At 36.4% G+C, this 27,551-nt stretch overlaps 1 protein-coding gene across 1 annotated transcript in view; it reads left to right on the top strand.

Annotated features, from left to right (window-relative positions):
- USH2A (usherin) overlaps window positions 1-27,551 on the top strand; it is a 783,103-nt gene that overhangs the window by 606,761 nt on the left and 148,791 nt on the right. Inside the window, exons 55-57 of the mRNA XM_082362477.1 lie at window positions 9,019-9,126; window positions 15,861-16,044; window positions 17,416-17,573. Of these exons, the coding sequence (XP_082218603.1) occupies window positions 9,019-9,126; window positions 15,861-16,044; window positions 17,416-17,573 (450 nt within the window). The remainder of the gene's footprint in view (window positions 1-9,018; window positions 9,127-15,860; window positions 16,045-17,415; window positions 17,574-27,551) is intronic.

The following is a 27,551-nucleotide window of genomic DNA, read 5'->3' as shown; positions in this document are numbered from 1 at the left end:
ATCCAGCATGGGCTTTGAACTCTCGCCAGCTGTACTGGTTTGCATTTTTTAGAAAACCAGAATTTACGTGCCGACGGACCAAATTCAATGGTGAGGTTCAAACCAACAGGATTGATAGCCTCCTTAATTATAAAATAATTGCAAAGCTTTTTCTTTAAATACCTTCACTCTACCAGCTCTTCCTTTTATTATCATTTTTAATGGATATTTTCATGTCAGAGGATTTTATATGCATAACTTAATGGCAGCATTCCTCTTGTATTAGGATAAACATTTTAAAGTTTTTCTACCTAATTTTATTTTTTGTAAGATTATAAAGTGAAAAAATAATCTGTTAGAATTCATTTTAAACAGATTTAGAGAATACTTCACTTGAGCACTATAGCCCTAAAGAGCGATTTCTTTGTTAAATGAGGAAATAAACCTTCATTCAACAAAACCTTACCAAGTACAGTATCCTAATACGCAGTTCCTATGGGACAGGAATGGTGCCTGGCATTAGAGGATCTAAAACCCAAGATCTGTGTAGTGTTCACACATTTTATCTGCCAGGGAAAATTCAGTTCCATGGTTAGCTGACTGATCAAATTCAGTAGCGAAGTATTTTATGATGAGAATGACTATTTTATTGAGTTCATGGAATGAACTAAAATAATCAAATTTATTTCACATTCCATCTCAAACATTTGATCCAAGAGCTGCCTGAACCCCCTGGAGATAAAGGTTTTGCTTTTCTCATCATTTCCAAAACCTTGGCATTCCCTAAGTTACAGTCGAACCCTGATGAAGCCATAGCTCTAGTCATCCAGGAGCCTGAGAATCTAGGTCCTTAGAAGTGACAGAAGGGAGAGTGGGCACCTAGCATCAGCCGCATTGTCTCCATGCTTATTTTTAATTACCTCAAAGCTTTAGAAACATGATCCCGTAAATGCTTTGTGGGAATAGTGGCAAATGCACTCATCATGTGAAATCCATAAATTGCTTATAATCCTCTCAAGATGTTAAAAAAAAAAAAAAAAAAGCATTAAGTAATTGAAGACAGGAAGTCCTCAGTTAATTATTTAGAGGTGTTATCAATGCTCTAAGTAAACTGAAGCGTTTTCTGCTATCTCACCGAGCCCAATGCCATGGGGACCAAGGGGGAGCGGCCATCATCTTCTCATATTCGCTAATGCAAACAGCACGTGGCAGCTTGTCAATAAAAGACCTTTTCATATCATTTATTACTAAACATGCCCACGGTCCTGCACAGAGCAATCGGGATGTCAGTGACGGCATTGTTTTACTTGGGTTGCCACGTATGAAACCTGGGCCTCCTAATGTAGCCATCGGGGTAGAGGAGAGGAGGAAAGGATTAATGAAATAATTGGGGCCACCGAGAACAAAATGAATTAATCATGTCGTCTTTAGCAGCAGACATGATAAGAGCTTATGTGTCTCTTAACTCTGGGGGAAATGTTTTCCAAATAATTCATTAAAAGTTGCTTATCGTTTCATTGCACTTAAAGGGGAAGAGTCACCAGCATTAAGTCAGCAAGGAGAGAATAATTTGCCTTCCTTTCCCATCGTGTTAGAAGCTCATGAACACCTCCTGTGATAAAACAGCATAAATCCTAACAAGGCTAGTTGTAGCAGAAAATGTACTATTATTGCACTGAAACAGATATACTACCTACCACTTTTGAAAAAAAAGAGGACATAGTTTGACCATCAATATCCCAAAATGTGGACATTTTTACATGAGGATTTTACATTTAAATAACTCTACCATATGCTCCCATCGTATGCTACACTTGGCTCTCATGGTATTTATGATACTTTATTGAATATCCTTTCTCTTTGTCTCTGTTCCTCAACCAGGAGTTAAAGCTCTTTAAGGACAGAGGCAACAGCTTCCTGTTTGCCACTGTGTCACCTATACTGTGATCTATCACAGAACCTAACATATATTAAGTTTTTGAAAATCTTTGTTGAATGAATAAATGTTGAATAGTAAACTAATATCTGAGTGACTAGATTCCATGTTGGTTGGATATAAAAATCACATTGTCAAACACAGCTAAATCTCAGCCAGGATGGGTGACAATTTGTGGGAACCAGTGCAAAATGAAAGCATGGGGCCCCTTGTTCAAAAATTATTAAGAATTTCAAGACGATGAGAATTGATTCGAGCACAGGACTCTTCTAAGCATGGGAGCTGGGGTGACTCAGCTTAGAGCATAGCTTGTGTGCCCATGAAGCCAGCCCTGGTCTCTGGCAATCTGGATTTATTGGCAGTATAATTCCTTTTTTTAATTTAATTTTTATTTTATATTAAAGTATAGTTGATTTACAATGCTGTGTTAGTTTCAGCTGTACATCAAAGTGATTCAGTTATACATGTACATATATGCATTCTTTTTCAGATTCTTTTCCCTTATAAGTTATTACAGAATACTGAGTAGAGTTCCCTGTGCTCTACAGTAGGTCCTTGTTGATTATTTATTTTATATATAGTAGTGTGTATCTTTAACTGAAACAGATAGGATGAAAACTGGGATGGCCCTCGTGTCCTCAGAACAGCTTTGGGAGCCTCTGTTGTCATGTGTGATGCTCTAGGCTGCCTTTCCCCTACTACCGCCTGACCACTGACCGCCAAGCATCAGACCTGTGAGAGTAGATGGGAGAATTCATTTCCGAGGAAAACCTTGAGCCTAAATACTTGCAAAAATAATAGCACAACATCAACCACTATTTCCTCCTTTCTTTTACCATTCTTACATATATAATATTATAGCCAAAGAATAACAAGCAACAGCTGCCTAGACACCAATATTTAAAGGGAAAAAAAATTCCCCTGGAATCCCAGATATTTCAAGGTACTTTGCCTGGGCAATCACTACTTCTGTTTAGTCATGACAGTTCTAGCCAACTCCCTTCCTCTGAGATGTATGTCCTTGTTGTGGATCATTTGAGCATCAGACTTTGCTGCCACCTGATGCCACATTCTGTTTCTAGAGAAGAAAATTCTGCTTGAAAATGTAGGGTAAAAGAGGCTTCAGTCTAGTACGACACCAAACTCCAAGGAAGAAAAATATTTATCAAAATAGTGTTACAAAAATCAAAAGCAAGGGTCTTTCCTTGGATTATCTTAATAATAGTCTTAATGTTAATATATTTGGAAAGAGAGTCTGCCAAAGAAGTAACACATTCAGGAAGTACTTCTTGGGATGAATCTGATCACTATTACATTGGGGAGAGGAACCAAATCTTTGGTCTAGAATTTCACACCAAATACAGAATTAAGAATGCAAATAAGCTTGTAGCAAGTAGTCAGAACTGAAAGCCGTGAAGTTATTTCACTGACATTTGCAAATGCAAGAGCCTCTTAGTTTTGATGTTTTGACGTCCGATTCATATGAGACATCAACTGAACTCCTATGTCAAAGCCTTGATACAAAAATGGACAGTGCTGATGGCTTCTCTCAAAGAGTCAAGAAATTGGCTTGACTAAGCAGCATGGGGAACTGCTGAGGTCGTGCTGGATGATACTATCAAGAAAAGGGGACTCTAGCATGTGAACTCCTGAAATACTTTACAATCAAATTTTGTAACACAAATCATAATTTAAATCGCCTTATATGTCTCTGAAGTGATTCCATGATGTCTTGGTGTACCAGTTTTGAACATCCAGATTTTCACATGGAATGAGATTAATCTAAAATCGAACCCTGATGTAGTTCTATCATCACAGACAAGGTTGCCGGTAGATGCTGGAAATTCCTGGGAATCTCCATGAGCAGAGATCACTGTGGGGCGCAGTGAGATCCTGGAGGGGAATCACTTAGTGAGATCCCAGGCAGGTGGGAGCAAAAGGGAGCTCTTTTCAGCAGCAAGACTAGATGTGTGGTTCAGGTGGGCCAGGGCAAACATCCAGTTTGGGTGAACTGATGCCAGGACAGGTAAACTGCCCACAGGGTGGACAATACTTGGTAACCACCTAACAAAACTTTTTTGAAGTAACTCAAGTCTCTCAGCACTTGACCTAATTATTAACCAGGTTGACTGAGGAACTTGTGAAATTGTGAAATAGTCATTGGGAGTATTTGATAATCCTTCAGAAAATAACAGATGATACTTAGAATAACTGGATGAATGCTTTGACGTAGCACTAGCTATCTGAAATTGTAATGGACAAGAAAGCCTTTTCCTGACTAGCTGGAGATTAAAAATTAGAAACAAGCTGTTCTTTATAGAGTACATCCAATGAAACTTACATAGGTATGGGTTTTGTTTTCCAGATCATCTTTTTATGATCCATAGGCAGACTTTTTGAGGTCCCCTTTTAACACATACTTAGTCTTGAAAGGAATGTTACTTGAAAGCGTAATTGTAACGAGTTTGGTTATATAGTATGCCTCTTTCCTTTATAAGAGAACACGATTCCCTTTAGGGAAGTTCAGGTAATTTGCAGCCACAGTAATCTCCACTCCACTGAAATGTTAAATACTTGGCTTTTCTCCATGCATTTGTCTTTCTCGGTTCTACCCCCGCTATTCTTACTCTTTTAGTTCAATGCTGAGCAGTTGAATGATGTTTTCTTTTCTCTTTCTACTCTTTGACTTTAGGATTAAGTTACAGTCAGAACAGTTCCTTGGAGACATCTCTTTATTTTCCTCTTCTCATCCTGATCAATTCATGAGTAGTTTTCAATTGTTGTGCCTTTTCCATTGCCTGTTGCTAATATGTCATATGTATCTCATTTTAAGGACTACCAATAGAGGCTTCCTTAAAATGACAGCAAATTCCAGTTGAAATGTGTTGATTTTATTGAGTTTTACAGAGTCATATATATATGAAAGGTCATCCAGTTCACATAAGTCATCTATGCTTCCTGGCAGTCCATGCTTTCCTTACCGACTATTTGAACCAAGCCTACTAGTAATCCAACCCTCTAACAATAGGAAAAACACAACACCTAAGAAAGAAAATATAGAAAATAATGGATTCATCTATTGCCTTCCCTCAAGTTAAGCTATAGTCCAATTTAGCAGTCTATACTCCCATGCCTGCAGTTTAGAGATATGGAAACTGAGGCACCTAGAGGTCAGAAAACTGGCCCATGGTAGTAATTAATAGATAGGTAAGGATTAGACCCAAGAGTCTAACCTCAGACTCTTCTCCTAACAGCTATGCTGTAGTCCCTCAGTACATGAATTGTAGTCATATTCCAAATGAAAATATTTAAATACCTCGTCCCATATGAATTTTTTATATTACTGGAAGTGTCACTGGGCTTTGAGCTACCTATGTCATTTTCCTTATAAGCCTCAGAAGACTGATCCAACTGTTCTGGGTCACATTTCTCAGCCCAACTGCCCAGATTTGTATCCTGACCTCACCCTTTCTTATCTCTGTGATCATATTGAATATAGTTCCCTATGCTATACAGTAGGACCTTGTTGTTTATCTATTTTATGTATAGTAGTGTGTATCTATTCATCTCAAACTTCTAATTTATCCCTCTCCCACCCTTTTCCACTTTGGTAACCATAAATTTGTTGTCTATGTCTGTGAGTCTATTTCTGTCTTGTAAATAAGTTCAGTTGTACCCTTTTTTTAGATTCCACATATAAGTGATATCATATGATACTTGTCTTTCTCTGTCTGACTCACTTCACTTAGTATGATAATCTTCTGACTTCTTGACCAAGGCTTTCTACTCAACACTCAGTTCTACATCCTACCCACCACCCTTAATTCTAGTACTCCAATAGCTCCAAGAGATACATATTCCTCCACTAACTATGGCCCCATCCTCTGCTAGACCAACCCACACCACCAATTTAAACACCTGTAACAAACTCCTTGGTACACCTTCCTTGGTCTACCAAAAATCCCTCAAGGGCTAGTTGCTCCACTGTTGTACCATTTCCAAACATCTGTCTTCTAGTGTTCTGAGCTGTTTATAAAATGGATGGCACTCAACCCCCTCTGAAAAATTCTGTAAAGAAAAGACAATTTCTACTTTTTTAAAAAAGTATTTATTTATTTATTCATTTATTATTATTTATTTATGTATTTATTTTGGCTGTGCCAGGTCTTAGTTGCGGCACATGGGATCTACGTTGCGGCATGCAGGATCTTCAGTTGTGGCATGTGGGATCTTTAGTTGTGGCATGTGGGTTTCTTTGCAGCGTGCATATGGGATCTAGTTCCTCGACCAGGAATCAAACCCGGGCCCCCTACATTGGGAGCACAGAGTCTTACCCACCGGACAACCAGGGAAGTCCCTCTACTTTTATGTACAGTAAATTTTCTTTTTAGCTACTGTCCTCACTGCAAATACCCTCAATCTTCTAATCAACCTTAGTACACCTCTGCAATGACATTTTCTTTTCCTTTCCTAAGACCCATCCTAAAATGTCCTTCCAAAGTCTGAAACCAGACCAACAAGAACACAAAATGAGAAACAGAATTGAGGCTTTTTTTTTTTTTTTTTTTGGTTAGAATATGCTGGAGAAAAAAATCAAGTATTGCTTCACTTTTACTAGCCATACTTAAGTCTGACGTTCAGGAAAAAGATTTGGAAAATATTTATTGTTCATAAATTATATTAACTTTTTATATTATATTAGCAATATTCTGCAATTAAAGAAGAATCTCCTACTCAGTGAAATAGATACTGTGGGCAGGAGTCCCTATGGAATTATGAGGAAGGCCCTGTTTGGTCAAATCACACTTGTGATGGATACATGGACATCATCGCATCATAGCCCTGCCATCCTTACTGGGTACTTTTATGCCGTGGTCTTCCTTAAACAATATTTAACAAACATTGAATACATCAAATAGGCACTATTGGGAAAAAATGATTTAAATAAGAAACGCTCAGAGATACCATCCTTACTCTCAAAGGGCTTACATCCTAAGTGAGAAAGTAAGTTATTCAGATAAAATGGTGTCACAAGGGTCAAGACCCCTTTTTCACTAATGGAAATAAAGAAAGGGACATCGTCAGACTAAACCAGCCACTGCAGTCTCTGACCTTCATTCTTGAATATTTCCTTCCATTTTCTCTTGAGCGCTATATTCTATAACCTTTAGCCTTTTCCCATAAGCTTTTATCAAACACACAAGGCTTGGATATGGCTTAGATCTTTCATCATATTCTTCATCTGTAAATCAGGTAAATATCAAAATTATGTAAATCCTCCATAACAACCTAATGGAAGATTATAATCAAATAAGTATCCACATCTTGTCATTAAATTGATAAGGAAACACAAAGGGCTTTGAAGCTGAATCCTGGAGCTGCTCCAGCTACAGAACATTATGGCTTTAGCAGAGAACACAGACTACTGCTTCAATTCTAAAAGAAGTTAATTAATTTTTAATTAATTAATTAGTTTTTTAAATTAATTAATCAATTAATTTTTTCATTCACTTAACAAGCACCTACTTTGTGCCTGTCACCATTCAAAGGATACGGTTGTTGCCAAAACAAAGTCCTTGCTCTTTTTGAGCTTACATCATGGAGGTGGAGACAAACAATAGATAAACAGACATATAATCAAACATCAGATAATGTTGAAGGCTATGAAAGAAGAAAGTAATTTGAGAGGATAAAAAGTGCTGGTTATGGTGTGTAGATAGAATGGTCAAAATCTTTTAAAATGTAGCATTTGAGCAGATCTGCATAAAGTGACAGAGTGACTTTATAAATGTCTCTGGAGGAAGAGTCACCTCACCAAAAGAACAAAATATGTGAAAATGTAGTTCTAAATTCATGAAAAAATAAGTATAGTAATTATTGGATCCATGTTATAACTTAGCCCAATATTTGACATTAGAGATTAAGTCCTATTCTTTTTTTAAGAAAATATTTGTAAAGCACTGTTTGAGTTTTCCCAAGAATCAAGGCAAGAAATGTTAGTCTCTATGTATCCTTGTTGAATGCTGCTGAGTCTTAAGGTTGCTTCTGCTAAAATAAAGTACTTCTCTAAGTAACCCATCCCATCTGCTTAACAGCCTTAGAAGCTAGATGCAATGGTTCCCCATTTTACAGATCAGTAGATGAGAGCAAAGTGAAGCTAAGTAACTTGTCCAGGGTCACTGGCCACAGAGCAATGAAGTCTGACAATACGTAACGTCTATTGTAAATGGATTGCCATTCTTTTTTCCCCTGAGAATTTATTGAGCAATTATTGTGCTACATCATACATCATACATCTGAATACAAAAGAAGTAATAAGCACTATCCCTTCATCAAAGTATATTTAATCTACATGTAAAGACAAAAGCAACATACCCCCCAAAAAACTACAGAAGTAAGTGTAAGATGGTACAGTATGGGAACATATGGTGAAGAAATGCAAAGTTTAAAAAAAAAGGGTTAGTTGGTGTTAATATGAGCTGAATATGGCTTGGAGCTAAAAAATGTTGACTCTAACCTTCTTTTTACTTTTTTTCTGCCCCTGTTTATATAAGAAGCAGTTGAAGAAACTGGGGTGGTTAGCCTAGAGAAGAGAAAAGTCAGGGGGGATTTGATAACTGTCTACAAATATTTGAAGAACTGTCATGTGGAAAAGAAATTAGATTTGTTCTATAAGTCCCTAGGGGGTGGAAGTGATAGAAAGAGTTCACCACAATATAAGGAAGTACTTTCAAACCAAATAGAGAACTCTAGAGCTCTCTAAAAATAGAGTGGGCTGTTTGGGAGATGGACTACTTCGATCCCCTAGCCAGGGGAGCCTCTTCAATGACACCTTGTACAGGGGAATCAAGGGTAAGATGGATGGATGGATGACATGAATTTTCAGATCTCTTCGAAGGCTGAGAATTTATTATTTTACCAGTGAGAAATGAAATTTCTATTAATACTAAGCTGCTTATGAAGTTCCTCTCTCCCTTAGAGAGTGTTTTCTGCTCTTAAAATTTTTGGATATCATATCTACAGCTCTGCATGTGACTGCTCATGCTTACCTGATAATAAATAATCCTCTCAAGAGGTACTTGATTTCTTTTTGCTCTTTCTAGGTCTCCAGCCATACACCAACTACAGCTTCACACTTAGAGCTTGTACATCTGCTGGATGCACTTCAAGTGAGCCTTTTCTAGGTCAGACTCTGCAGGCAGCCCCTCAAGGTAATTAAAAAATACCCATGACTGGGGAGAAGAAGTTTTCATATGGTATTTTGATGTGAACTCTATAAACTCTTTCATAACAAACAAAGAAGAAGGAATAAAGTCTATAAGTACAAAATTAAATAATATTGTAGGTGCCTATTTTTCAAATTTAAACTATAAGCTTCCCAAGGCAGTTTGCCTTCAATTCCTTAAACCTTTTAGATATGGTTTTACATGGAAAAACACTATTATCTACTTGGATATGAAATTCCTCCAAAAATCAAGTATTAAATATTCCCAGAGCAGCTAAAATATAACAAGCACCATGCTCCCTATTGAAGCTGATTAAAATATTCACTGCCCTCAAGAACTTACAGTCAAATAGAAGTGATAGGACAAGTGCCCAAATCTGTATGAAGAGAGAGAATCTTAAAGGTGATGTTAAGAAAGAATAAATGAACAGAATGCTCAGGTTAATCTATGAAGGGAGAAATTATAACCCATCATGGGCATCAAGAAAGATTTTAGGGAGCAGATGCCTTCTGAGATGGACCACAAGGAACAAGGATTTTGACAAATGAATGGTAGGAGGAGAAATACACAGCTTGAGGGAATGTAAAGTGGGACCATCACCTTGGAGATCAAATTGGTGATGTCTATTAAACATAAAATGTTTCCCCATGACACAGCAGTTTCAATTTCATTATCTATGCCAGAAAATGACACTTCCACAACTGCACAAGGAGGCATGCACCAGGATGTTTATTGAAGCCTTTTCTGTCGTTTGTTTAATGGCAAAATACTGGAAGCAATTGAAATGTCTTTGAGTGGGGGAATTGCTAATTAAATTCAGGTATATTCACATTATGGAATTCCATGCATCAGTTTAAAGGAATGAGATGATCCACACATATAAAATAGAAGTTATAGAACTACATTCATGTGTGGTATCTTTATGTATAAAACAACACATAGAAAATGATACTCATTTCTATAGGTAAATAAATAAATGCATAGGAAAGATTCTGGCAGCATACACACCCAAATAATAACAACGGTCTGTGCGTTAGGAACTGGGATGGGTAGTATCATTTACTTGTGGGAGAAAAATGTGTGCAGAAGCTTGGGCTAGTGATCAACTAATTATTTTGTTAATCTCTACTATCTGCCTGTTTTCCATGTGGGGAAACAGAGGCATAACTAAGTTTCTGAACAGAAATATAATGTTAATGATCATCAGACAGTCCTGAACTACTTTTCCATTACTCTTCTAATGAAGGGGTTGTTGTACCTCAGAATATTAGACCTGAACTTCCTACCAGTAAATGGGGAATAAAATGGAAAATTCCACATATGGGGCATATGGCTCCTCACCAGGAATTCACTAATGATGTTTTCTATATAAAGAATGTTTCATGTCAAAAAGCTTAGTGTTCCTTTGAAAGGAAGAAACCAGCAGTGGATTTTTTGGAAAGGTAAACTGTCAAATGGATACTTTGATGATAATGGATCATTTCTAAAGGATCTATCAACCAGTTTTGGCTGAAACTCAGCCAGATGAAAGAGCAGGGTCTCTCCAGTTTACTCATCCAATCCATATATTTAAATTCTTAGGAAATATGCATCTCTATTCTCACTTTGTCCAAAAAAAAAGATTTCTTGAAAGAGCTCAGATGTCATGACTTAAACATTATAGCTTTCAACAGTGCTGGGGAGTATAAGATGAGAAATGTTTTACTTGATTTCTGTTTTTAACTTTATGCACCTTTACTTTAACACAAATAACTGTGCAAAGGAACAATAAACTAAATGAGCTTTCCTCTGCAGAACAAACATGCTTTCCGGCTGTGTAAGTGCCAATTGTGAATAACTTGTATGAGAAATAAATGTAGTCTGAGTGCTTAACGTGGAGGTTGTGAGGGAACAAATCAGCAGTAACATTAAGTTGTGTTGTTTTGCTAAAGTGGAAATAAACATATAATATCATTTTAAATTAATAACCCAAATATAACTAATTTTAAAAGGTCTAGTTGAGTGAATCAGCCATAGTTTGAAGGTCTAACATTTGGGTGTCTAAGTGGATATGGAGAGAATTAAAAGAAGCATTTGTTCCTAGCTACCCTGAGAGCTCTTCATTTCTTTCATTTTCAATCTAAAAAAAAACAAACAAACAAAAAAACAAAGCACATTATGACCCCATTGGTAAGTTGGACCTAATTCTCTCCGATTTTAACCTACTAGAAAAATGGCGTTCCCATAGTCAAGTAGTGGGAAGAGCTTGAACTGGATTATTGCTCTCTTTTCAGGATTGCTGCCATACCAGCAAGCTCTCATTCATTTTTAGAGTTCAAGCATGCAAAATTGCAGGCATGTTTTCCTCTAGCATTGATAATATGAAAAAGCAAAAGGAAAAGAAGACCAGTCTTTTTCAGTTTCATTCCAGATTCCTCTTCCTCTGCCCTTCTTTTATCTGTTGATGCTCTCCCTTGGAATTCTCCAGTACTAGCTGGAATTCCTAATGAAGGTGGAGAGCTCCCAAATTCTAGAGCTTTCACAAAGCCTACACTCACAAATTTAAGGCCTGTCTATCTATCAGTCTACAAGATGTTTATATTTAAGTGTTTTACAAATATTTCAACCTCAGTATTTCAATGTTTAAAATCGCTCTCCCCACTAACTTTCTTTTCTTCCCTTTTCCCTCTCTCAAATACCACCATCTAATCATCTAAGCCCCCAAACCGACATTCTTAATGCTTCTCTTTTCCTTAGGTTATAGTAGGCAATTCTTCATAAAGTTTTATTAATTTTAAATCTTAAGGATTTTTAAAATTTTGTTCTTCCTTTCCATCCCTTCTGTCATTGCCTTCGTTCAGACACCTACAACTTCTCCAGAGCCTCCTAACTAGTCTCCCTGCCTCTAGCCATTTCTCCTCTTTCTCAAATCACCATCCCAATTCTTTTTCCAGTTTTGCCAAAATAGGCGTATCTCACATTAATTACCTCCATAAAAATCCCATTTCTTTCCAGGAGGAAAGAAATCCACATCTTCTTAGTAAATCAAATTAGACCCCTCAAGTTTTAACTTCTGCCAGTCTGGCGAGTCTTTTGGTCTTTCCCATATGCAATTTAATGTACCAGTCATGCCGATATACTTGAACTTCTACCATGCTTTCCCTATCTCTAGGACTTCGTGTGGGTTTCCCTCAGCCTAGATACCCTTCCCTACATCCTCACTCAGCTAACTCCCATTTTTTCAAAATTTGGCTCAGATGTCTCCCACTGTGAAAATCTCCTCTGACCCCATCCCCTTCCCATCCATCCCCATTTCACTCCCAGCCTGTTTTAGGAACCATGGCTAAGTGCTCTAATAGCACACTAAGCTTCCTTTTCTTAAAGCACTTGTCAAACTGGACTATAAATTGTTATTTACCCATTTTTATTCATCATGATACTATAGGTTCCTTGGAGGATAAAGACTATATATCTTTATCCCCACATTCACAGTGCCCAACATAGAAAATGACTAAGTTGAGTAGAATGTTGAGTCAACAAATGAACAAACAATAAATGGTCCAGAAGTCAATGCACTTCTGACATCAGCCAATACAAAACTGGTTTCTTTGATTAACTTCCAAGGGAAAGCCAATCCACAAAAAATGTTGGGATTTTTGACTTGGAATTTGTAGGGACATAAGAAATGGGTAATACTGCATGACACTCAAGACAAAGTTAAAACAAATCCAGTAGACATGTTCCTTATTTAGTAGCTATTATGTCAAGAGACCCACCAAGGTGTTCTTCTGACCTTTCCCTCTTACACCTCTCAGCTAGTTTACCTGCTCCCCACCCCACTTCTAGATGATTTCCCTCATGACCATCCATTTCCTTCCCTTGAACAGCCTCAGTTCTGCCCTTCAATTATGTAGTATAGGTTTTCTGATGTCACTGAGACCCAGGCTCAGCGAGGGAGGTAGATTCTTCGCCTGGGACTTACTAAGACCTCTCACCAAAGGCGGGTCTTATCCTATCAAAGATTTCTTGCAGCTGCCAAGATAAGAGAGTCTCCATAACATTATGCAAGTGAAAACACAGCACTTATTAGTTTTTTACACATTCCAATTTCATCTTATAAATCAAACCAACGGACACAGGGTTATTGCCAACATGAACAGAGCTTTCACCAGCTTATCTAAATATAAAACTCAACTTTTATTTAAAACACAAAGCAACCCCAAAATGTGCCTTCATTTTATCTCATTAACTCCTGCATTTCCACAGACTGCATTGACTGATTCAAAGCAGAAACTAAGCAGTAGCCTTTCTAGCACCTTGGTGATTTTTAATACATCCTTCAAGGTAAGGAAGACAGGACTGCAGGAAGCAGATTATGAACTACAGCCTTATACTTTATCTTTTAAATCAACAAACTAATATCACGTTTAAATCAGAACTCTAATTAGCTGGGTGAGTCATCCAGCAGCTGTTGGCAGAGAGACCCAAACATAAATGTATATTATGATTTGTGGATTTGTTCAAGTGCCTAACATAGGGTGAGCTTTCAGAACAAAATGAACTACTCTCTTCTCAGGAGTAAGCTGTTCTTTAGAAAATCAGTAAGTTTGAGCCATTTTTAAATCGATCTTGATTCTTTCAGAATGTTGCTAAGTAAATAGCATTTGAATGTCCTTTTCTTATAAAAGTGTTGAAATCTTACCCTTTCCTGAGTAACTTACACAGGAGGTACAATCAACCAAAAACTATTGATTATTGAGAACCTAATATTGAAATGAGTTTTTAAAAGCTGAAGAAGAGAGTTACATTGTCTATTCAGAGCATGCCCAGATGACAACATGAAAATCTTTCTCATCACTAGGTTCTCCATCAATACATTTTTACATTGATAAGACTACTTAAATATTTGACCTTGAATTACAGTTGTTTGTGTACACATTTTATCTTTTATACAGAGGGTATAAACTCCTTGTAAGAATGAGCCATATCTTAGTCGCATTTGTATTCCATAGAATACTTAACATAGTAATTTGCGGGACATATATTTACAACAAAATTATTCAATATTTATGAGGCATTGTGCTATCCATAAAGATACATGGACTACTAATACAGAGTAGACCCCTGCCCTCATGGAGCTAACTTCGTATTAAAAGCAGGAGAAGGAAATAGACCACACAGTCATAAAAACAAAAAATAATGATGATATCAAAGAAAGAGGATGATTATGATGTTATGAGCATTGAGAGGAAAATAGAAAAGGGCATATGATAGAGAGGAACAAGGATCACTTTAGATAGGGTTAAAGTTATAGTTAGGGAATAGTGGTCAATAAGACCTCCCTGATAAGGTGATATTTACATGGGTCACTGAAATCTGAGAATGAAATACACAATTGTCATGGTGTCATGAACCAAAGTGTTCCAGTGAGAGGGAATGGAAGTGCAAAAGCTCAGAGGTGAGAAAGAACTTGAAACATTCTGAGACTGGAAAAGAGTCTGATGTGGCTGGAGCTTCATGAGTGATGGAGAGAATGGTGCCAGGTAGTCCAGAGCTAGAAAAATGTAGGGCCATACAGGTTATCATAAGGAATTGGAATTATACTATATGAATAATTTCAAAAGGGCTGTATATTTTATGAATATTATACTAGGTTACATATATACTTTATATGCTTTTATAAGGATTACAGTGATATAGAGAATGACAAGATTTAAAACACAGACACTAGTTTAGAGGCTATCACAGGAGTCCATGAGAGGGAGAAATGTAGTTTGGATCAGGAGAGGTAAAAATATAAGGGCTATGCACATTCAGGGTAGAATCTGCAGGACTCGATGATAGATTATATTTAGGGGTGAGAAAAGAGCCTCAGGGATAATTTTTGTGTGTTTTGCACAAGAAAATGAATAGTTGGATAAGATTTGGAGACAAATAGATTGTAGACCAGAAAACCAAGAGTTCTGTTTTAAATGTTTTAGGTTTTTGATATGTTATTAGTCATCTAAATGGAGGTAGGCAAGTAGAGAGTGGAACTCATGTGTCTGAAGCTCAGGAGAGAGTGTTAGTATAGCGATATGCATCGGGCAGTGTTCAACATAGAGATAATGTTTAAAACTGAGACTAAATGGAGATCAACTACAAAGACACTGTTGCCAAAGAAGAGGAGAGGAAAGGAGAAGAAGGGAGGGAAGGGTAGAGGAGAGAGCCTAGTTCTCCAAGGCACTACCTCATTTTGAGGTCCAGGAAGGGAAGAGAAGCCAGTAAATGAGGCTGGAAGAAGTAGCCAGAGAGAAAGGAAAAAAGAAGCACAGCATGTAATGTCAGAGAGGCACAGGCAAAGTATGCTGGTTCATCGAATTTGATAATTCAGGCAAATACTAGACTATGATTCCAAGTAAGTAGGCATCAAATTTGAAAATTCCTGGATATTTTCTTAGGTCTTGATTACACTCAGGATAACAGCCAAGACAGAGAAAGTTTCCACCACTAGTTGTCTGGCATTCATTTTCTAAAGGCAATTCAAAAATAATAATAATTAAAGCATTAAAAAAAATTTATATATTTATACCCAATTATATACTTTACCTCCAAAACAAATAAAATGTATTTTTGTTGCTCACCATGAGATTTGTTTATCAACAGATAAAAATACCATAGCATGTGGAGTGATGGTGTGACTTTTGATACGGTGCTTACTTTATCCTAGCAATAAAACTTCATTGTGTTATTTTTGCCAGGAGTTTGGGTGACACCTCGACACATTATCATCAATTCTACAACAGTGGAATTATATTGGAGTCTGCCAGAAAAGCCCAATGGCCTCATTTCTCAATATCAGTTGAGTCGTAATGGAAGCTTGGTTTTCCTGGGTGGCAGTGAGGAGCAGAATTTCACTGATAAAAACCTGGAGCCCAACAGCAGGTAAACTAAAAGAAAACTTTACCAATCATACAGTGAGAATTATGGATTTATTAGGGTTGAGAAAGAGGCCATCTCCAACTGAAACAATATTAAATTAATTGGTTAATTAATCTCCTCATATATTAGCCATTCCATAGCTGATGAAATCTCTTAATCCATTTCAGATGTTGAAGACCCAAACACTAGCTCATTACACTAGTCTTCAGAGGACATGAAATTCCTTAAAAATGTAAACAGTTAGTCTTTTATTTGACATGAGAATTTTTTAGTATATGAAATACACAAAGTATTAAATTTTAAGAATTATCAAATGATCTTCAAAATCATGCATCCCTAAACTAGCAAGAAAAGAGATTTAAAGAGGTTTGTTTTACATCAACAACCTTTACTTCTGGGATAATGTTTTCTCTACTTGCTATACTATGTATAGACAGGAGTGGTTTGAGGGGGAAAAGTTCCACATATTTGCAATTCAGTCCCATTCATTTCTCAGCAGAGATCAAATATATCTTAGATCAACAGATGTTTTCTTACAGAGAGTAGAGATCAATTTAGTTTTATTGTAGAGAGTAGCAGATCAATTTAGAAACATCTTTCTCTAAACATATTTCCTTGAACTCTAACCCATTTAAAACTGGAGAAGATTCATTTGAATCCTCCACAGTCCACCAGCACACTCCAAGACTTTCCTGAAATCTTTAAGAAAAGCAATGAATTACTCGACGGTTAAAAATAAAATGGGGAGACTTCCCTGGTGGCGCAGTGGTTAAGAATCCACCTGCCAATGCAGGGGACACGGGTTCGAGCCCTGGTCCGGGAAGATCCCACATGCCGCAGAGCAACTAAGCCCATGCGCCACAACTAATGAGCCTGTGCTCTAGAGCCCTCGAGCTGCAACTACTGAGCCTGCGTACCACAACTGCTGAACCCCGTGTGCCTAGAGCCCATGCTCTGCAACAAGATAAGCCACTGAAGTGAGAAGCCCGTGCACCGCAACGAAGAGTAGAAGAGTAGCCCCTGCTCACCACAACTAGAGAAAAGCCCACGCACAGCAACAAACACCCAACGCAGCCAAAACTTAATTAATTAATTAATTAAAATAATAAATTTACATTTAAAAATGCCCATATTTTAAAAAAATAAAAAATAAAATAAAATAAAATAGGAAAGTGTCCGAAATAGTGATGTCCTGGAGAGAATGTTCCCTGTGCTAGAAAAACTATAAGGTCTATGGTAAAGTCTCTGGATGGGGAACAAAGAATTTGCAATTTGTCACAAATTTAGAACAAAGCAATAGATAGAAACGCCAGCAATCACTGTCCAATTATCTTGTGCATTGCCTTATCACAATTCTTTCTTTTTTAAATATAGGTACATTTATAAGCTGGAAGCTACTACTGGAGGTGGCAGCAGTCCCAGTAATGAGTACATTATACAGACACCTATATTAACACCAGAAGAAATCCGGCCTCCATATAACATCACAGTAATTGGACCTGATTCCATATATGTAGCTTGGACCCCACCAGGTAAGAAATAAAACCTCTGTGTGTGTGTGTGCACACGCGCGCATATGCGCATGTGTACATAAAACATTTCAGAGGAAATTAATTGGAGGTAGGACTGGAAATGTGAATTTAGTAAATTTAGTAAATCAGAAGGACATATTCTGTAGGTGTGTAGATAAAGATATATAGATACCTAGATATATACTTTTCTATCAAAGCAACACTTTCTTTCAAGTACCAGAGCCTAAAAATCTCTTTTCTTATTCATACATATGCAAGGTAAGTCACATAGGTCTGAACTACCTTGAGCATCCATTTCTACAGGATTCCCTAGATTGAATCATTGGCATTATATTATAGTAGTGAATGGAGAATTCAGGAAGAAACTAGACCACTCCACCCATGTCTCTTGAGTTGTGACCAGTTATATAGTAGCTGAATTTTACCTCTCTAAGCTGTGTAACCTCCATCAAACCACTGAGTCACTAGTAGGTTGCTTTTGTGGTTTAGTGCAATATTATATTTGGAATATAATCATCATCCTCAGGTAAAACTCTGATTGCATTAACACTGTGGATTAAGGATTAGAGTGAAATCTGCTTGAGCTGTCTTTTAACATGAGGGATATTTGGAAGTTTTGTTTCAGTAAAATTTAAAACTGATTAAGGTGTTAAATAAACTTCAAAGATATGTGAGTTTATTTTTAATATCTAGTCTTAACATGAAATTGAAACATGAAATTAACACAAACCCATATTGTCCCCATCAGATTAAGTTTAGCCACATTTCAACATGGTACTGAAAATAATTGGTTAACAGTCATTTGGGCTATCAACAGATCCATTCCATAAAATAATTAACAGACATATTTTGCATTGAATTGAACACATAACTTAGTCAAAACATGTAATTTAGGCATAAAGATAACATAAAGGCATAATATTGGGTTGGCCAAAAAGTTTGTCCGGGTTTTTCTGTAAGATGGTATGGAAAAACCTGAACGAACTTTTTGGCCAACCCAGTATATAAAACTTAAATTCTCATGAACCAACATCCTTCTGATGTCATAATCTCAGATCAAAGAAAAAAGGATCTTTTGGGGGACAAATTTGCAGGAGAAAATCTCTGAAGAGCTTTCTAAGCAAAGAAAAACTTAAGTTGCTCTAAGATATCAAGTATAAATGATTTCATCCACCTTTGTATTAAAATGAACATACAACATATTAAATTAAACAAAACACAAAAGAATAATCAATAGCGCCGGTATGTGTCATAAAGTGCTATAATCCGGATCTCAGTTTTAGAAGCATAGCTATTCTTGAACTCTGCTCTTAATTTTAACAGAGGAATAAATACAAATCTCCTGCTGTGAAAAATATACAAACTTACATATCCTTTTATGGAATTGATTTCTACCTTCATGGAAGAGCGTGGCCAACTTGCAGCCTTTTAGCATATTTCTCCTTGGCATTCTTATAGTACCGTGGTATTTTTGCTCCACAAAGTAAAATGAGGCATCACAGAGCCAGCCTGAGGCCAGATTCAGACTATTGGCTGGAGACTTCTCAGATTCAGTGCAGGGTCTTTTACCATCCAAGTTCTCAAAGAGCAATAAAGAAAATCCAGGGTGCTATGCAAAGTTGATGATTTTCTAGCCAAGTGACCAGGAAGTTTCATGGTTTATCACAGGGGTCCCCAACCTTTCTGGCACCAGGGACCGGTTTCGTGGAAGACAGTTTTTCCACGGATGGGGTGGGGGATGGTTCAGGCGGTAATGTGAGCTCTGGGGAGCGATGGGGAGCGGCAGATGAAGCTTCGCTCACTCTCCCGCTGCTCACCTCCTGCTGTGCAGCCCGGTTCCTAATAGGCCACAGACCAGTACCATCTGCAGCCTGGGGTTTGGGGACCCCTGGTTTATCAAATTACATGTCATTTTCATATTATTACACACCTAAATTGTCATTGCTAATCTGAAGACTTCATACTCAGTAAGGATTTGAAAACATGTTTCTTTTTTTAAAAATTTTTTATTGGAGTATAGTTGATACAGTGTTATCAACTATAACAATGTTGTGTTAGTTTTAGGTGTACAGCAAAGTGAATCAGTTATACATATACATATATCCACTCTTTTTTAGATTCTTTTCCCGTGTAGGTCATACAGAGTATTGAGTAGAGTTCCCTGTGCTATGCAGTAGGTTCTTATTAGTTATCTATTTTATATATAGTAGTGTGTATGTCAATCCCAGTCTCCCAATTTATCCCTCCCCCACCCTTTCCCCATAAGTTTGTTTTCTATATAAGTTTGTTTTCTACATCTGTAACCATAAGTTTGTTTTCTACATCTGTGACTCTATTTCTGTTTTGTAAATAAGTTCGTTTGTATCATTTTTTTATATTCTACATACAAGCAATATCATATATTTGTGCCAGCTATTAGCTGACTTTAAATAAGTCAGTTTCTTTGAGTCTCAGTTATCTCCATCTGTAAAATGGAGACAATGATAGTACCTACATGTAGGGTTGTTGTAAACATTAAATGAGATAATTTATATAGTTGGTATATATTATCTGGTCTGTATAATATTCTATAGGTAGTGATAATTTTCAGATAATTATTTTTATCTTTAATTATTCATTTTAAACATGTATTTGCAAAAAATGAAACCATTTCCTCTAAGATCAAGAACAAAACAAGGTTGTCCACTCTCACCACTATTATTCAACATAGTTTTGGAAGTTTTAGCCACAGCAATCAGAGAAGAAAAAGAAATAAAAGGAATCCAAATTGGAAAAGAAGAAATAAAGCTGTCACTGTTTGCAGATGACATGATACTATACATAGAGAATCCTAAAGATGCTACCAGAAAACTACTAGAGCTAATCAATGAATTTGGTAAAGTAGCAGGATACAAAATTAATGCACAGAAATCTCTTGCATTCCTATACACTAATGATGAAAAATCTGAAAGAGAAATTAAGGAAACACTCCCATTTACCACTGCAACAGAAAGAATAAAATACCTAGGAATAAACCTACCTAAGGAGACAAAAGACCTGTATGTAGAAAACTATAAGACACTGATGAAAGAAATTAAAGATGATACAAACAGATGGGGAGATATACCATGCTCTTCGATTGGAAGAATCAATATTGTGAAAATGACTGTACTACCCAAAGCAATCTACAGATTCAGTGCAATCCCTATCAAACTACCAATGGCATTTTTCACAGAACAAGAGCAAAAAATTTCACAATTTATATGGGAACACAAAAGACCACGAATAGCCAAAGCAATCCTGAGAAAGAAAAACGGAGCTGGAAGAATCAGGCTCCCTGACTTCAGACTATACTACAAAGCTATGGTAATCAAGACAGTATGGTACTGGCACAAAAACAGATATATAGATCAATGGTACAAGACAAAATGCCCAGAGATAAACCCACGCACATATGGGCACCTAATTTACAACAAAGGAGGCAAGAACATACAATGGAGAAAAGACAGCCTCTTCAATAAGTGGTGCTGGGAAAACTGGACAGCTACATGTAAAAGAATGAAATTAGAACACTCCCTAACAACATACACAAAAATAAACTCAAAATGGATTAAAGACCTAAATGTAAGGCCAGACACTATCAAACTCTTAGAGGAAAACATAGGCAGAACACTCTATGACATAAATCACAGCAAGATCCTTTTTGACCCAGCTCCTAGAGAAATGGAAATAAAAACAAAAATAAACAAATGGGACCTAATGAAACTTTAAAACTTTTGCACAGCAAAGGAAACCATAAACAAGACAAAAAGACAACCCTCAAAATTAGAGAAAATATTTGCAAATGAATCAACTGACAAAGGATTAGTCTCCAAAATTTACAAGCAGCTCGTGCAGCTCAACATCTAAAAAAACCAAACAACCCAATCCAAAAATGGGCAGAAGACCTAAATAGACATTTCTCCAAAGAAGATACACAGATTGCCAACAAACACATGAAAGGATGCTCAACATCACTAATCATTAGAGAAATGCAAATCAGAACTACAGTGAGGTATCACCTCACACCAGTCAGAATGGCCATCATCAAAAAATCTAGAAACAATAAATGCTGGAGAGGGTGTGGAGAAAAGGGAACCCTCTTGCACTGTTGGTGGGAATGTAAGTTGATACAGCCACTATGGAGAACAGTATGGAAGTTCCTTAAAAACTAAAAATAGAACTACCATACGACCCAGCAATCCCACTACTGGGCGTATACCCTGAGAAAACCGTAATTCAAAGAGTCATGTACCAAAATGTTCATTGCAGCTCTATTTACAATAGCCAGGACATGGAAGCAACCTAAGTGTCCATTGACAGAAGAATGGATAAAGAAGATGTGGCACATATATACAATGGAATATTAGCCATAAAAAGAAATGAAACAGTTATTTGTAGTGAGGTGGATGGACCTAGAGACTGTCATACAGAGTGAAGTAAGTCAGAAAGAGAAAAACAAATACCGTATGCTAACACATATATATGGAATCTAAAAAAAAAAAAAAAAAAAAAAAAATGGTTCTGAAGAACCTAGGGGTAGGACAGGAATAAAGACATAGATGTAGAGAATGGACTTGAGGACACAGAGGCGGGGAAGCGTAAGCTGGGATGAAGTGAGAGAGTGTCATGGACATATATACACTACCAAATGTAAAATAGATAGCTAGTGGGAAGCAGCCACATAGCACAGGGAGATCAGCTTGTTTCTTTGTGTCCACTTAGAGGGGTGGGATAGGGAGGGTTCGAGGGAGACAAAAGAGGGAGGAGATATGGGCATATATGCATATGTATAGCTGATTCACTTTGTTATAAAGCACAAAGTAACACACCATTGTAAAGCAATTATACTCCAATGAAGATGTTAAATAAATAAATATGTATTTGCCCCAAAATCTGCTAGGTCCCAAGGCCTCCACTTTCAAAATGATAAAACTGCATATTGCAAGATTGGGTTTGTAAATTTTTAAGATTTCTTTCAAATTTCCCAGAATTTTGTCATTTTTTTCTTTGAGTTCAATATCATATTTTCATGTTTAAAGTATAACGTTTATATTTAGAAAAGGATCATTGTGAAATAAGGCACAAGTTTTGCTTTTTTAATGTCACCTTAACTCTTGTCTACCTCAATTTTGTAGAAATTGTTCATTCCAGTCCAGCCTAAGGGATATTGTAGAAATGCTTTACACACTAGCTCTGACCATGTAACCAGTGGTTAATAAATCCAGGCCTGTCAATCTTCTAGTTTCAGATGCACAAAATCCATTACAGAAACCCTGTAATATATGGAAAGATTAAAGTCTTAAATTAAACTTTTTTCCTGGTGCCTAGAAGGATTTTGAACTTAGTAAACAGGAAGATGATTTTGACTTGTGTATAATCTACAGTTGATTTTATTGGAAAGTACCTCATGCTGTGTTTTGATTTGGATAATAAAAACATTTTCTGTTCCTGAATAGTCACAAATATATATTTTAAACAGGAAGAAAACAGACTTGTTATAACTGGAGGTTGTTTATTTGCTGACAATCAAGAACTTTCTAGGTATTCATCATACCCTCCTGCCATTACAAAGTGATTACATCATACGCAGAGCTGAAAAATGGACAAAACAGTCCATACCTGTAGTTCCCAAACCTGAGTGAATATTAGGATCACCTGGAAAGCTTGTGCAAAGACAGATTCTCAACCCCAAGTTTACTGAATAAGAATGTCCTGGGCTAGAGTTAAGTTCGGCAGATGACGTTGAGCTCCAAGTTTAGTAACCATGGATCACCCGCATCATGGGTGGTCAAAAGTGGTCAATTACAATAAATCTCTGAAAATGCAGATCAAACCAGTTTCCCTTGAATCTCCAAAGCCAAAATAGTGGTTAACTGATTTTTTTCACACGTATTTTGTTTTGTGGTCAGTAAGGACAGAGTGACCTTACACAGGTAAGTTGCTGGGAGAAAAATATCTCTGTGGTTGCCTGGCAACAGAAAATGACCCGTGCAATTATGTGGGCTTTCAGTTTACACATTGTTAATTATCAATGTTATCTATAAATTGCCTTATTGTTTATAAATCCTATTAGTAAAAGGGGTTCAGGCCAGAGGATATATGAGAATATTCAGGGGAAGAGAAATTGTGATAAATATCATATATTCATTAACATTACTTGTGTATATTTGCCATTTTTTAAATTCCTAGTATGTGCCAAACAATTTGATAAGCACTTTCCCTGCCTTACTGCAGTTAATTCTCATGCAAACCCTGCTAGACAAGTAGTATCATTATCAAAATATTAAGATAAGAAACTTGAATCTTGAAGAAGTAATATAATTTACTCAAGGTCACACAGCCTGAATTCAGATTCAGGTCTGCGCTCTTCTGCTGCCTTATAAGAGCAATTCCTTCCTGTCTTGGCTTAACTCTTAAATCCAAATCACACTTTCCATTTATTGCCCAAAGTCTTCTAGATTTATGATAGAGCAACTAGGTTTTTTGAAATAGTAGCCTAGAGGGCCAAGAAACAGAGCTAGGTGTTGGGGAAAACCAAACGATTTGGGGAGAAAATATTTTTTGCGGGGCATGTCAAGACCAGAAGAATTAATGGTGGAAAATGACAAGCCCCTGAAGGGAAAATATCTACCTGGCAATAGTTATCTCCTGAGGCGTGAGGGAACTAGTAACCAGAAGCCTTTACTGACCCTTCCAGAAGTGTAGAAAGAATAGACATGACTTAGCAAAACTAGATTCCAGGTCCAGGAAGATTTTAATGAGGTGGGAAAGGAAAAGAGTCATTTCTCAAATAACTACAGAGAGATTATTCAAAGACCATTTTAAGCCCTTTGTAGACATTCTTTTACCTCCCAAGTAAATCCTAGTTTACTTTCTCATTATTACTTGACAAACGTTAGCGGTAAGATTATCAAAACCCTCCGAACTCAAAAAAAACCAAGAATTTCCGCTCTTCTATACATCATTTGTACTTTCAAATCAGATGATACACAAACAACATGTCCTTATAAAATGTTTGTTAAAGTATTAAAGAAACAAAATGTTGAGTAAGCTTCTAAAATTTATCATTCAGGCAAATATAAATAAATTTTGGATTTTCTGCTGTTTAAAATTATTCAAACACTTGATTTCCTATAGAAGCCCACATTCAGTGGGCACTGTGTATATGCTGGCTGTTCTTATTTGAATCTACAGACAACGTAAACCAGATTAGTTTATTCCTAAACATTTCTTCTCACCTTTTACAAGCTCTGAAACTTGGGTCAGAATTTACACATTCATATTAAAGAGAGAAAAGGATATATGTTACCTTAATGGTTGAAAATATATAGAAAAATGAAGAAGAAAATACTTCATGGGACATAAATGGTTTATTCAGATTAAGAATGGAGATAGGTGTCCATGCCATTTCAGAATCCAAACATTCAAAATTATTTAAACTCTGAAGGTAATAATGGGACTTTCTAATTTATCAAGGTGATGACTCTGTTTTGATCTATCCTAGCCCTTAATCATCTCCTAATTAACAATATCATTGGATTCAACACCCGCTTTTTCTCACTAAAGATGGTGAGTTATTTAGGCTTAATGTATAATATTGAAATAATGGTGCTTTTCCTGTCACATTTATCTCTTAGTCCATTAAAGAAAAGAATTGGCAACAGTTCTTCTACTGAGAAATCATTTAAATTAATATTGCTTAGGAATATAAATGACTTTTATTAATCAAGTTTTGATTAAAGGGTAGCTAGCCACAATATGGCCTGTGGGTAGACATTAAGCATCTTGGTGTTCAGTGAACTCATCAACTGCAGTGTATTACATCAGATACTATCCATTTAAAGTCAAAATTGGCATTAAGCTTTCTAAAGAATTCATGTTGCATTAATTGGGATGATTCAACATTGGTAATTGTTTCGGGTTTCTTGTAAGGGTAATAGCCAAGTGACAAGTAGTGGTGAGTTTCAGAAGAAAATGTAAAACTCATTTCAGTGATTTGTAGTTTATTTTGCATATTACTTCACTTATCTTTTCACTTTTACTGAGGTATAATTGACAAATAAAATGGTGATATATTTAAAGTGTATAACGTGATCATTTGATACACGTATATATTGTGAAGGGATTCCCACCATTGATTTAATTAACACATTCATCATCTCATATATTTCCTCTTTTTTCTTTTCTCTTCTTTTTTTTTTTTTTCTTGGTGAGAACACAAGTTCTATTCTCTCAGAAAATTTCAATTACACAATACAGTATTATCAACTATAGTCACCGTGTTACACAATAGATCCTCAGACCTTATTCATCTTATAACTGAAAGTTTACACCCTTTTACCAACCTCTCCCTATTTCCCCCATTCTCTCAGCCCCTGGCAACCAGCATTTACTGTTTCTATAGGTTCAACTTTTTTTTTAATGATTCCATATATAAGCGATACCATTAGGTATTTGTCTTTCTCTGTCTGTTTCACTTAGCACAGTGCCCTCTAGGTTCATCCATGTTGTAGCAAATGGCAGGATTTCCATCTTTTTTGAGGTTGAACAATAGTCCATTGAATATATATCACATTTTCTTTATCCAGTCATCCATTAATGGACATTTAGGACATTAGTTGTTTCTAATCCTTGGCTATTGTGAATAATGCTGCAGTGAACATAGGCGTGCAGCTATCTCTTTGAGATAATGATTTCATTTCCTTTGCATACATACCCAGAAGTAGAATTGATGGATCATATAGTAGTCCTACTTTTAATTTTTTGAGGAACCTCCATACTGTTTTCCACAGTGCCTGTACCAGTTTACATTCCCAACAGTGATATACAAGGGTTCTTTTTTCTCCACATTCTCATCAGCATTTATCTCTTGTCTTTTTGATAATAGGGATCCTAACAGGTGTGAAGTGATATCTCACTGTGGTTTTGATTTTCATTTACCTGATGATTATTGATAGTGAGCACCTTTTCATGTACCTGTTGGTCGTTTGTATGTCTTCCTTGGAAAAATGTATTAGGTCCTTTGTCCATTTTTGAATTGGATTTTTTTTTTTTTTTTTTTGCTCTTGCGTTGTAGGGGTTCCTTGTATGCTTTGGATATTTAATCCTTCATCAGCTATGTGGTTTGCAAATATTTTCTCCCATTCCATACGTGGTCTTTTCATTCTATTGATTCTATTCATTCTTTGCTGTGCAGAGGCTCTTTAGTTTGATGTAGTCCCATCTGTTTGTTTTTGCTTTTGTTGCCTTTGCTTTGGGTGTTTAATAAATTTATCTCACCTTATTGAGTTCTAATATGTGCTAGGCATTTTCCAAGAGATTAACACTTATCTATTTAATGTTCATAACAATGTGTAGTACGTCCAATGTTCTCCCTGTGTTGCTAATGAGAAAAGTCAATTTCGATGTTAAAAGCTTTTTTTCTCTAGGTGATTCATCACATAGGTGTCAGAGCCAACCCACACTGAATCTGACTCCAAATTCTATGAGCAAACCCACTGTACTATATTTTTTCACTAAACAGTACATAAAGCAAATGATTTTTTTTCTGCATTATACTATGATTCAGTTCAAAACTAAAAAAAAAAAAAAAAAAAAAAAAAAATTGCCATAGATACAGCAAACATAAATGAGTAGTTCAAGTAGTTCAAGGGCAGTTCATCCGGTAACCCAGTAGGATCATTTTGTTTGTAGCTTAAAATTTCATAGGATGTAATTCATTTACATTTGAGTGGATTGATTCATCTATTCATTTTAACAAACGTGAAAATGTTTACTGGGCCCCTCTCAGGAGCGAGGCACGATGCGACATTTTGAAAGTTAAAAAGAAGAATGAATGAGACATCGTCCCTCTTGTCAAGAACCCTACCATCTAGTTGGGTAGAAGAGGCATAAAATGATAACTATTATACAAACTACGTAAAATTTCCATACAATTGGTATGGATGTGTGTTCAAG

Source organism: Balaenoptera borealis, assembly GCF_965194805.1.
Source record: "Balaenoptera borealis genome assembly, chromosome: 1".
NCBI classification, from domain to species: Eukaryota; Metazoa; Chordata; class Mammalia; order Artiodactyla; family Balaenopteridae; genus Balaenoptera; species Balaenoptera borealis.
The sequence above is the reverse complement of the archived record's forward strand: the minus strand, read 5'-3'. Positions and strand labels throughout refer to the sequence as shown.